Source organism: Helicoverpa zea, chromosome 26 (assembly GCF_022581195.2).
Source record: "Helicoverpa zea isolate HzStark_Cry1AcR chromosome 26, ilHelZeax1.1, whole genome shotgun sequence".
NCBI classification, from domain to species: domain Eukaryota; kingdom Metazoa; phylum Arthropoda; class Insecta; order Lepidoptera; family Noctuidae; genus Helicoverpa; species Helicoverpa zea.
The window spans coordinates 5,070,068-5,082,230 of record NC_061477.1 but is presented as its reverse complement, the minus strand read 5'-3'; the positions used below and the strand labels follow the sequence as shown (position 1 = coordinate 5,082,230).

Here is a 12,163-nt window from a genome sequence, read left to right as displayed (position 1 = left end):
AGGCTAGCTATTAAAACAGTTTATTTTATCAGAAGTTTATTACAAATAACTTGGTAAAAATTGCAGTAAAACATCACAAGTCACAATTTTTGCCCAAATATCACATGATTTGGTATTCTATACAAAAGCATGGAAATTAAAAAAAAAAAAAACAAGTTCAGACTTTCAGTCAACCTTATGAAGGTTTTTGAACAGTGATTATCTTCAAAGCATATTTTAGGATATTAGTCACAGTGTAGATTTAATCGGAAAATATTGGAAGAAGTTACTTTGTCCCTTTTCCCCAAAACTAGTGCCAACTTTAGTTTTACTAACAAATGACTTCAAAACACACATTCTATGAGATTACTAACTGATTCCTAGCATATATATTATCTTATTATGTTAATATACTACACTGTGACAAAACAACATTAACATTTACATATTCTCAGCATAGTTATGGTCAACTACTGGAAAATACAATTGCATCAACGTCTCATAGATTTGGACATCAATCGGCATGAATAAACAAAATATAATTCTGTCCATCCCATCATTCTTCTCTAAGAATTGACGAGCCTCAGCTAAAGCAATGTGGGCAGCCAAACGGTTAGGGAAACCGTAGATTCCCGTGGATATACAAGGGAATGCTATAGAGTCGATCTTGTGAGATGCGTGGAACGTGAGGGAATTTTTATAACATCTGCGTAGCATTTCGGCTGAACCATCTTGTGGGCCTACTGTGTGGATTACATCTGTAAAAAATAAAAATATTAAAAACTTAAGTAGGCAAGAGTTTGAAATCAATGGGAAAATCCATTTAGAGTTGGCTAAGGAAAAAATTCATATTATTTAAAAATAAGGTTATCCTTGTCCACTACACTAGTGTACAAGGGTTATCATTATTTTTGTAATATGAGATTACAAATTACATAATTAAATTAAAAACACCCAGATGGCAACAGAAAATAAAGAGTTACTAGCTTCTACCAACAGTTTCATCTGCTTCTTCTTGAAGGAATTACTTCCTGCACCCAGATAAAAAGTATCTTATTGTTATTGGGTGAAGAAGCATACACATACATTCATGAACTTTCATCTTTATTATAATAGTGTGATTTAATCCTATTTAAAAATAGTGTCTTACTTACATTTAGCTGGTAAGTTGTATCCACCAGATATCTTGGCCTCTCCAGTTGGGCAACCTCCAAGTGTATTGCATTCCTCCTGCAAAATAATTATTTGAAGGTTGAGTATGTATTGAGTATGTGGGTGTGGGTAGCATTTTCTCAGCATTAATTACGAGTCTTTTACTTTGTTTAGCAAGTATCAAAACATTTTATTATAAAATTCTGATTTGAGGACATTGAGATTGGAGTACTTTTCTGGGAAATTAAATTAAAAGGCGGTACTGAAAGTGAAAAATATTAGAATAACAACTTATTTTTGTGAAGTATTGTCCTCATTGATGAAATAACATTAGGTATGTGTTTTTCATTTGTATATCCTTTACCTGTAGATATGAGCCAGCTGCACGATGAATGGCTCCGTCCACTCCACCACCAGCTCTCAGCATTGAGTTAGCTGCGTTCACAATAGCACCCACCTGACAATAAATATTTCTTTACTTTATAAGGTTACTTTTACTTTTAGGGGCCATATTTAGATTAGATTAGATTAGATTACTCGGGCTGGTTTCCGCAACTCCACGACAAAGCGCGTATTTTGCGTGTGAGGGTGATAATGGGTGTTTATTCACTCGATCCACCCCAACTCCTCGAGAAAAGCCAGCAGAGGTTTAATTCTGCTGACTATCTCTTGGATAGTACCTGGGTTACCGAAGTACTTAGCCCTGTATATGGCGGTTTCAGGGCAGTCTAGTAGCACGTGTGCCGCTGTTTCTTCTTCCCCCATGCAGGCTCTGCATAAGGGACTGTCTGTAACTCCTATAACATAGAGGTGTTTATTGAAGGAGCCGTGTCCAGTTAGAACTGCCGTAAACTTACGTAAATTCTGCTTTGATAGGCCCATCAGCTGTTTAGTGAGGCGATCGTTGATGGTCGGGAGGGCCATCTTCGCCTGCCTGCACGCGCTGTGGTTAGTCCAGAGGTGGTTGTGTTTGTGCCTAGTACGCTGTCTTACCAGTGTTCGTAGGTGGCCGAAGGGGAGTGGCAGTATGGGTTCTGGTCCTACTGCTGTTTGGTCTGATCCCCTTCTCGCCAGCTCATCCGCTGCATCGTTGCCTCGGGAGCCACTGTGTCCTTTTATCCATTGAATGGTTATGTTATTTAAACTGCCTACCTTGTTTAACCGTTGGTGGCACTCGTGTATAAGGCCGGAGTTTGCGCAGTGTTTGCTTAGGGCCTGTATTACTGCCATGCTATCTGAGAGTATTCGGATAGAGTGACCGGTTACTTCCCGCTTTATGACTGCTTCGGCCGCTAGGGAGATGCCTATACATTCAGCTTGGAATACTGTATTATGTACTCCTAGGGGTGTGAATATGTGTATGTTTAGGTCTTCTGAGAAGATGCCTGAACCTGTGCCGGTGCTTGTTTTGGATCCGTCGGTGAAAATTCTTAGTTCTTTGGGATTATGTCCCTCGTAACGATGATCCTCAAAAAGTTGGATCCTGTATTTCTTATCGAATATAAAGACTTTGGGTATGCGGTCGTTTATAGCCTGCATAATGGGAAAGTCTGCATAAAGATTGTTTAGTATAGTTGTGTGTTTTGTAGGCAACTTGCTCCAGAGATTAAGGGTTTTGAGTCTTAGAGCCGTCATTGCTGCTTCTTGCTGTGCAAAGAGGTTCAGCGGCGGCAGACCTAGCATGGCTTCCAACGCTGCCGTTGGTGTTGTCCTCATGCCACCTGTGGCTGCCATGCAGGCTTGTCTTTGGACTCGCGCCAGTTTATTTGCGACTGTAGTTTGGTCAGTTTTGGGCCACCAGACTAAGGCGCCGTAAGTGATCATGGGGCGGATCACTGTTTTGTATAGCCATAGTATTATCTTAGGGGATAAGCCCCATTTCTTCCCTATCATTTTCTTACATTGCCAAAAGGTAATGCTGGCTCTGTTTACTTTATTGTCTATATGATTACTCCATTTCAGCTTACTGTCCAGAGTGACGCCAAGGTATTTGACTTCGTTGGATAGTTTGAGTTCTGTATTGAAGAGTTTAGGTAGTTTGTACGGTCCCAACGTTCGTTTGTTTGTGAACATGACTAACTCAGTCTTGGTGGGGTTTACTGAAAGGTCAAATTCCCTGCACCACTGTTCTACGATTCGTAGGGCCTGTTGAGTAAGGTTGCAGATAGTGTCAGTTACCTTGCCTGAGATGAGGATGGCAAGGTCATCCGCATAACCTATTGTGTAGTCGTGGTTTGCGTTTAGTTTTGTGATGAGATCATTAATCACTAGATTCCACAGGAGCGGGGACAGTACCCCTCCCTGTGGACATCCTCTGGCTATTAGTGCTGATTTGTCATCATCTTCAAAGCGTACCACGCGTTTGCTGAGCATGTTTGTGATCCAATCAGTTAGCATCGGGTTAACTCTGTGTCTGAGTAAGCTCGTTGTTATGCTAACGAAGTTTGTTTTATCAAAGGCTCCCTCAATGTCTATAAAGGTGCCAAGGCAGATGCCTTTTTGTTCTATTGCCTCCTCTATCCGGCTTACTACCAGATGAAGCGCTGATTCTGTTGATTTCCCCGAGCTATATGCGTGCTGATTCGGATGCAGGGGGTTGTTTCTTAGCGCACCGTCCCTCAGCTCTCGCTCACATAACCTTTCCAGGGTTTTTAGAGCAAAGGATGTCAGGCTGATTGGTCTGTAAGATTTTGCGCTTGTGTAGTCTCCTTTACCTGGCTTTGGGATAAAGACTACTTTGACCTCCCTCCATTTTTTGGGGACATATCGAAAAGCCAGGCATGCTCTCATTAGTCTTAATAGTCTATATGAGATGTATGGTCCTCCCCATTGCAGGAGCGCTGGGAAGATTCCGTCCGGACCTGCTGCTTTGTATGGGTGGAAGCTTTGAATTGCCCAATGGAGTTTTTCCATTGTGACGATTTTTTGTGCGTATGACCAATCTTCTTCAGTTGGTGTTTGTGTTACCTCATGCCATTCTACATTTTGCGTGAAAACGCATCCTGGGAAGTGGGTCTCAATTAGGACGCGCTTCGTTTCTTCCGGCGATGTGGTATGTGTGTTGTCTGGTTTTCGGAGAGTGCCCAGACCAGGTGTGTTTTGTTGTGCTAGGATTTTCCTTACCCTGTTTGCTTGTTGACAGGACTCGATGTTACCACAGAACTTGCGCCATCCCCTGGTACTTCGGAATCTGATGCATTTCTTGTACCTTGATTTGGCCGCCTTATAGTCGTCCCAATCCTCGTCGGCACATGTATTCATTGCTCTGTTTAGAGTTTTTCTCACTTGTTTACGCCTGCGTTCTAGTTCCGCACCCCACCATGGTTGTTTCCCTGGTGTTTTCTGGTATGCAGTTTCGGGGCAGGCTGTTTGATAGCTGTCTATCATTGACTGTGTGAGGTAGCTTACCTGTTCGTCAATTTGTTCTGTGTCCACGTAATTTGTAGGGTCCCCGAGTTGCGCAAGTTTGGTGCTGAGCGTACGGGTGTACGTCGCGCGGTCCGTATTGCGTGGGTTCCGTTTCGGTGGTGTTTCTTGTATACAGACCTGTAGGTCAAAGCGGATCCATCTGTGGTCTGAGCAAGATGCCTCCTTAGAGACATGCCATCCTGTGATTAGCTCCGCTACGCTCTCTGATGCGAGAGTCAGGTCTATAATTGTTTGACTTCGTCTAGTGACGAAAGTTGGTTCTGATCCAGTGTTTATTAGTGATAGGTTGGTTGTGAATAAGTAATCAAATAAGGTCTTACCCCTATCGTTGTGTGTATCCATTCCCCACAAAGGGTGGTGTGCGTTGGAGTCAGTACCGATAATCACTTCCTTCCCTTCTCTCTCGCAGTGATTCACCAGGCGGGCGAGGTCGTAGGGAGGAGGCTCCTCTGCTTCGGGCATGTATACCGAGGCGAGGGTGATCTCCATGTTTAAAGCAGGTTGCTGTATTGAGATGGCAGATTGGTCTCTGCAACAGAAATCTGATAAAAACTGTGTTTTTATGTTTTTTGTTGTATAGATGCACGCCCTGGGATGGTCGTGATGTATGTCTACGTGAATCTTACCTCCAAGATTGGAGAGTCCTCTGATTTGGCCGGCCCTGACCCACGGCTCCTGGATTAGGGCAATGGCCGTGTGTTGAACCTCCAACCATTTGCGCAGCTGAGCCGTCGCGGTTTGGCTGTGGTGGAGGTTTGCTTGGAGGATTTTAATTGTCGACGAAGAAGGGGACGCCATCGCAGATTGCGCCCTCCTCGTCTCCTCCAAGCTGTAGCCCGGCCAGCAGGTCCCCGGACTCGACTTCGTCCCCCTCCAGGTCTGAACCCGTCAGAAGGGCTTCTTCCGGGTCGTCGTCCTGTGAGGGGACGGTTGCGGGTACGGGCACCGCAGGGCCCTCGGTGGGGCCAGCGCCCTCGCTGGTCGTGGTACTTGTGCCAGGCTGTTTCTGGATGGTGAAAGTGGCGGGGTCCCATCCCGGCGGAGTATCGGCAAACTTGCCGTTGTGACCCTGGAATTTCACGTACACCGCACCCAGCCCGAAGGCGAGGCGGCGCCCGGACTTCATCAGGGTCGCGATTTGTTCCTCCGGGATTCCCACCACCACAAAGCTGGCGCCTTGCTGCTTCTCCTGTCTTTGGAGCACCCACCTGTCGACCGCGATCTGCGGGTTCTGGTATGCCAGAATCCGCCCGATGTCTCGCGAGTCGGTGATGGCCCCCTGTTCATTAGGGATCAGGATGCCACACCTGATCCTTCGTGTAATTTCCGACTGGCTCTTGATGATCAGCTGGTGGCCGGTTGAAAGGGCCAAGTCGGCGATGGTTTTTTGAAGCCATGTCAAAGTGTGGTCGTTGGAGCACCACAGCTTCAGGACGCCTTCTGTGTAAACCGGCTTACCACTAAAAGCTGGCCCCGGTTGTTTGTTGTTCGGGGACCATGCCTCCTTTAGGATGGTCTTCTGTATCCCCGTCAGTATCGTGTCCGCTACGTCCTTTGTTAGGATCCCGGTGTGGCCGCATGTAACTGCGATGCACAGGGACTCCTTGGTTGCTTGAGCGTAGCTTACCCGAGGAGTGGCCCGCTTGGACGGGTCCAGGCACTGTCGTTTGCGCTTCCCACGGGGCGAAAGTGTCTCGTTCAGAGCGCGTTTGGCAGCTGTCTGTACCTCACCTGCAGGGCTTATTGTTTCGTCCCCTTCCTTCACCGGCCTGCCGGCCCCCGCGCCCGGCGGACGACCACTCGGTCCAGGTCGGCTTTCGCCTGCCTGGGCCTGTGTACGCCCACCGGCACAGAAGCATGGCTGGCCGGAGGTTGGGGCAGCGGGTAGAGCTGGTGTGTCGGGCGCGGCGTTCGCGTTCATGCGCGCTCGCCTGCGCTGGCGTGGGTTGATCTTCCTCTTCTTGGAGCTCACGCCATGTTGGTTTTGGTTAGGGCGTTGGGGTTGTGGAGTTTGTTTCCCCTTGCCCTTGCGTTTTTGCACCTGCCATGCGGAGGAGAAGTAGTCCTCAGTCCGGGTTACCGTATCCGCGTTGACGGAGGCAGATGGCCCGGAGGTGCCGGCATGTGGAGCAATTTGCTCGGTGTGCTGTGTTATGTGAGGACCGCCGAGGGGGTGAGCCGCCGACGGAACCGTCACGGGGGTGCTTGGGTCGGTACTGGTTTTACCCGTACCTATAACCCTCGCCCTGTTTGTGGAGTCGGTACCAGCTTTACCTGGTCCCTTCCTCCTGCTTTGACGTTTGGTCTTCGGCACGGTTCTCGCCATGCCTGGACCTTTGTCGCATTTGCCCACGGGGGCAGAATGCGCGGTGTTCGCGCAGGTCGTAGGAGTGTCGTCGGCTTTCGCTGACTCCACCCTTACGCCGGTAAAATTTATTTTATTGTTATCCATATTTTTGATTATTTTAGTTTCATCTACCGAGCTCCCACCCTCCATGGAGCCCGCAACTGGGAGCGCCCTACTGAAGGTAGGCACGCTAGGACTACCCGGTAGATATAGGAACGCGAGGCTGGCTTACAGTGCGACATCGGGCACTCGATCAGGCTGGAGTCTGGAGCAGAAAGTCCCGACTTCCAACCTTCACTTGCACCGTCAGCATGACCTTCACCACCGCTACGGCCGCCCAAGGACGGCTTTCGCGGACCCCACGTCCCTCGCCTGTGGCCCTCTGACGGGACACGATTGGCCATTTCCCTAACCCATGGCTCTAAGGTAGGGCAACCGTTTCGCGTGAAATCCAGACCAAAGGGGGCGTGTTGCCGCACGGACGCATTACCGCCAGCGCCGCTTGGCTCAACCCCCCAGGATTCCTTCATCCCCACTTACGGCGCTCGACTGCGCAGGTCCTAGCGCAGGTGACTGTTTACTCCTACCCGCCATCATCAGAGAATAAGTGATGGACGGGCCCGCAACCACTTAGTCACAAGGATCACGGTAAGGAGTGGAGTTGGATTGTGGAGGGGTTGGGGGAAAAACTGGGAAAGGGTTAGGAGTTTGACTGGGGTTGGAAGTGACTGTATGTGCGAGGGATGGGTATGTGCGCTGTGCACACGACAGGACTTTGAAGGGGTGGGATGGGGGAGAAGCAGCTCTTAGCATAGGCAGGAGGGCGAGACCGAAGTCTTCCCTGCGACCTAAGGTCCCGGGTGACGCCGGTGTTACAGGCTCGAACTGTACCACGCACTTGGAGGCGGCTGGGGAGAACGTCACCCTAGGGGCCATATTACTTTGGTACATTGCTAAGAATAATTACAAAAGTTGCTCTGTGAGATGGTTTTTACAGACTCTAAGATTCCACATATTTATAATGTACTACCCGTGCCGATAAAGAATGGGATTAGAAATGGCGGTGCATCTATTCACTTCTCGCTCGCACATTATTTCCATCTATACTCACACTCGTTGGTACCGACTGACAAAAAAAATAACGACTTTGATTATACATTTATAATATTAGTATGGATATCAAAATTTGAGATTATTTAAAGTTATGAAGCAAAAATAGTTTATATCCAACCTTACCCTCACCGCAATTCAGGTAATGGTTTTGTTGACTATTTGTGTACCTACGTAATGTAGTCTCAAAACGATCACAAATTTAACTAACATAAGCTTTATTTTAATTCATGAAATAACGAAACACTTTCAACGGTAACAATATTTTAAATGTTATTCAGTTATTAGTTAAATTTATTGTTATTGCATTTTTATGCTGACGCTCCCAGCTCAATGAGCCGCCATTTCTAATCCTATTCTTTATCGGCACGGGTTGTATGGATGAAGTTTGTTACTTTTTCATACAGAAAATACTGAATGGGTTTTGATGGCAACTATCAATCCATGTGCGGGAAGTACTTACCTATCTACCTCGGGATGCGGATAAAACCGCGGTTGGAAGCAAAATAAATATATGTTTACATTTTTACAACTTAACCAACCTCTAGCTGTGTGATATCGCCTTTAAAAATAGACACTTTTTGGGACAAAGCTTTATTCTGGGAGCTGTCTATTTTAATCTTGCTGAACTCTGTTAAATCATCCTGGATAGGCTTCAGGTCCACAATGCTTTTGTTCCTTATTGTGTAGTTGTGCCAAGGGTCAACCATATCTAGAGTTACGACTGTCTTATTCTTGTACATTCCTGCTTTCTTCCGCTCTTCTGGAGAAAGGTTGAGTACCTTCTCTTTCTCAATTTTCCACTTCGGTTGAGCCATTTTCGTTAACGAGCAGTAATGTGATTTATAAACTCCGGTATTTTTACAAATGAATTGAATTTTATCAGTAACTTTTTGCATAGCCGGTGACAGCATTTTTGAGGGATGCAGTTTGTAAAGATGTCAGTGTTGACATTGATTTTAGTCGATTGTGTACCAGACATCATCGGCCTGGCAAAAGGCTTTATTTTTTATTACTGGTTTAAACGATTACAGAATTCAATTTATAATTTGTCTAGTTCTGAGGTACAAACTATAAAATACGTTGTGATGCATTCAGTATTATACCTGGCGCGGTTTTCTTTGCACTAAGTCGAGTCAAGCTCAACTAACTTTGGCAAGATGTGTGGTCAGTTCTAAAGATGCACTTTGACCTTGAGGGTTACAACTTTTCGAGGTTTACCGTAAATTAGGGTAGCAAATGGGAATATAAAGTCAAACATCAAATTGTTTTTGAATATACAAAGATTTTCATTTTCATGCAACAAACAAGAAGTAGGTGGATTGAATCATTTCAATAGTACTTTTAGCATGTGTTACAAACATTTTTTATTTTGTTAATTTTTTATTCCCGTCCTCCTACTCCATACTTCCAAAAAAGGGTAGTTAGTACTTATAAATTATGTATAAGCTATAAACGTGATCTAGGCTTGTGAAGTTATAAGTTTAAGAAGTTGGTAGTCGTTATTTTTGCATTAAATGAGGAGAACTTTACATTGTAGTAGGCAACATTGTTGCCAGGAGCCCGTCAAACGGGAAATCTCCACGTAACGAACGCGTGCGTGTATTTCCGTAGTTTTTCAATTCTCTACATAATTACAATATTATATTTGTTGCTATGATAATATAGAAGAACAACCACACAACTGTACTTCAATTTATAGGCGTTAGTTACATAAATTCGACCAGGTAAGTTATCAAGTTTTGGAGTTGCTTTGACACCGGTCTTTGTTAGGTCGTGTTAAACCTTTAATAATATTCGGTATATTTCGCATTTTCTCAGTGTTATTGATGATTTTGCGTCGTATTTAAACTAAAACACAACTCCTAAATGACCATTATTAGTGTTTGGTGTGATATTTATGAAGAATTTGACATTACTGAACACGGATGAATTCCCCTCGCGATAGTAGAGTTTTGGCACTAAAATGGCTATTTATATTACAGCATGAAGGCTTTAGGACTTCTTCTGGTCGTCGTTTTAGCGTTAAGTGGAAGCGATGGGGTGGATAAGAACAATTTTAAGACTTGCGACCAGTCTGGTTTCTGCAAGAGGTTGCGTGGTTTTAAACCCGAGAAGTCACAATATACGCTTAATTTAGACACTGTAGTTGTCCATGGGAATGCCTTGTCAGCCGAAGTCAACACAGTGGACACAACAACACAGGAAAAAACTGTTTTGGTAATTAAAAATGTTTATTCTTTTATTTTGTCTATGATCTTACACTTGCATTGGAAACTGGCTGTGTGCCAATCTATTTTTGTAATAAACTTCTTTCCTGCAGTTAAATATCTGGAATTAAACATAACATGCATCATTTCATCTTCCAAAAAGAAATATTCTACCTATAGATGTGATGGAAAGTTTTCTTCAAATTCAATTAAAAAATACAAGAAAAAAAAAACAATTTCAATAGCACTATTGTGTTCTCAATTGTTTGTTCTTAATTGACTGAAACACTATTTTGCCAATTAAAGATTAATACCTATGCAATATGGTTAATCAATTGCAGGAATGATTTAAATCTTATCAATTGACTCCATAATGAATACAAAATTGAGTTTCTACAATCTGGCAATTTGAATTGCACACACACCAAGAGAAAGTAGGCTAATGTGTACATTTCAAAAAAGTGTTTTTCTGTCTTTTGGTGATAAACTGAAATAAACTTGTAAAAACATGACTCAACAGATTTTCACTAATTGAAGATGATGATAAGAATTTAGGTGTACATAATGATTTATATCCATGCAAAGATGTGATAACCCACTTTTTTTCTATTTTTAATTTAACTATCTGTTGTTTTCCATAGTGGCACTATGCCTTAAGGCTGTCTGCTCTTAATGATGGCACGTTCCGAGTGGAACTGGATGAGGCTGACCCTCTGTACCCGAGGTACAGGACGCTGCTGGCTCTGAAAGGGGAACCTAAGGCTGATGGGTGAGGATATATTTATCTATTATGCTGGGTTACTCTGTAATTTATTCTGTAAATGTTACAAGTGCTTTGAAGGTCCCATGTGGTTAACACAAGACACATAACACACATCTGGTCAATTTACCAGAGAGTAAATAATTTGATTAACGAAACAAAGAACTAAAGATTGTACAAGAGTATTCTTTCACAGTATTTAAACTTCTCTTATCAAATTATTTATTAGGACACAGCATAATATAATTTATTCCGATTTAAAATGAGCCTTAAGCCAAGGGTCATTTTAAATCGGAATAAGTTTGGTTTTTTAAATGCCTGAGGAATACCAAAACAACAAAACCATACAATATGCTTCTGCAAAATGTAACAAGAACTCAAAACTGTATTCTCAAGTACATATATTCTCATCATAAAACCTTTGTTCCAGCCTAAAACTGGTCTCCAACGAGAACGGCAAACTGACAGTGACCAACAGCCAAGGTCACAAAGTCATCATCACAGCCGAACCCCTGAAGTTGGAGTTCGTAAACCTGGCCGGAGACGTGGCAGTGGTGCTCAATGACAACGGACAGCTGGTTGTGGAACCTCTCCGAGTCAAAAAAGAAAGGATTGATGATGAAGATACTAATATTGTGGAAGTTGTGAGTGTGCTTTTGTGTTTGTTTTGCTTTAAAAGCCTGAATGCACTGACAAAAGAAAAAAATAACTTGTTGGTAGATACTTTAGGGATGGCAAGAAGGTCCCTCTTTGTCCTACTTCTACAGTTAATGCAGTTCAAATTTAAAACTGAATAGTTTTGTAATTAGCTTAGTTTAGTTAAGACATCGGGAGAATGAATTAAGTGATAAAAAATCAGTGCATAATGGCTCAATTGCAAAGGTATTATTAGAAGTCGAGGTTGGGCTATACTTTTTTTTTTTTTTTTTTTTTTTTTTTTTTTAGCGACGTAAAATCATCAAAGACCCCTCCCGCTGTGGGTTAGCAGCGGTGAGGGAGTGTCAGACTCTTACTGACTAAAATCGTCGTGTTCCGTCATAGGCCTTTTATGTACCAGGGCCGCGGTATCTCTTTCGAACAACCCGCAGCCCCGGCAGGCCTTGGCCCTGCTGGGCCCCGCTGGGGTTGCTGACGTCTCTTTGAGGAGCGCGTGGAACAACGCGCGCCGTCGACACG

The 12,163-nt window shown here is 44.1% G+C and overlaps 3 protein-coding genes across 4 annotated transcripts in view; 1 reads left to right on the top strand and 2 right to left on the bottom strand.

Annotated features, from left to right (window-relative positions):
- Window positions 1–23: 23 nt before the first annotated feature.
- On the bottom strand, window positions 24–8,965 carry LOC124642861 (macro domain-containing protein CT2219-like). The gene is made up of 4 exons (XM_047181612.1): window positions 8,560–8,965; window positions 1,496–1,588; window positions 1,134–1,209; window positions 24–737 (listed from the first exon to the last, which is right to left on the bottom strand). Exons 1-4 carry the CDS (start codon window positions 8,929–8,931, stop codon window positions 421–423), a joined length of 858 nt encoding a protein of 285 aa, XP_047037568.1. The 5' UTR covers window positions 8,932–8,965; the 3' UTR covers window positions 24–420.
- LOC124642860 lies at window positions 4,879–7,820 on the bottom strand. Its single transcript, XM_047181611.1, has 2 exons — window positions 5,187–7,820; window positions 4,879–5,089 (listed from the first exon to the last, which is right to left on the bottom strand). The coding sequence occupies exon 1, from the start codon at window positions 7,055–7,057 to the stop codon at window positions 5,330–5,332; it is 1,728 nt and encodes a 575-aa protein (XP_047037567.1). The 5' UTR covers window positions 7,058–7,820; the 3' UTR covers window positions 4,879–5,089; window positions 5,187–5,329.
- A 599-nt stretch (window positions 8,966–9,564) lies between the features above and the next one.
- The window catches only part of LOC124642858 (neutral alpha-glucosidase AB), a 31,471-nt gene continuing 28,872 nt past the window's right edge, over window positions 9,565–12,163 (top strand). Inside the window, exons 1-4 of one of the 2 annotated variants that reach the window (XM_047181608.1) lie at window positions 9,565–9,744; window positions 10,003–10,237; window positions 10,869–10,996; window positions 11,418–11,592. In XM_047181608.1, coding sequence (XP_047037564.1) covers window positions 10,004–10,237; window positions 10,869–10,996; window positions 11,418–11,592 — 537 coding nt within the window. In that variant the 5' untranslated portion in view covers window positions 9,565–9,744; window position 10,003. Of the gene's footprint in view, window positions 9,745–10,002; window positions 10,238–10,868; window positions 10,997–11,417; window positions 11,632–12,163 lie in introns of both variants that reach the window. The other variant, XM_047181607.1, reaches the window with a different exon arrangement.

Coding starts and splice junctions, on each gene's coding strand:
- LOC124642861 (XM_047181612.1), bottom strand. CDS start 8,931: ATGCTGTCACCGGCTATGCAAAAAGTTACTGATAAAATTCAATTCATT. Junction 1,589..8,559: donor GCGATATCACACAGCTAGAG/GTTGGTTAAGTT, acceptor ATTTATTGTCAG/GTGGGTGCTATTGTGAACGC. Junction 738..1,133: donor ATACAACTTACCAGCTAAAT/GTAAGTAAGACA, acceptor TATTTTTTACAG/ATGTAATCCACACAGTAGGC.
- LOC124642860 (XM_047181611.1), bottom strand. CDS start 7,057: ATGGAGGGTGGGAGCTCGGTAGATGAAACTAAAATAATCAAAAATATG.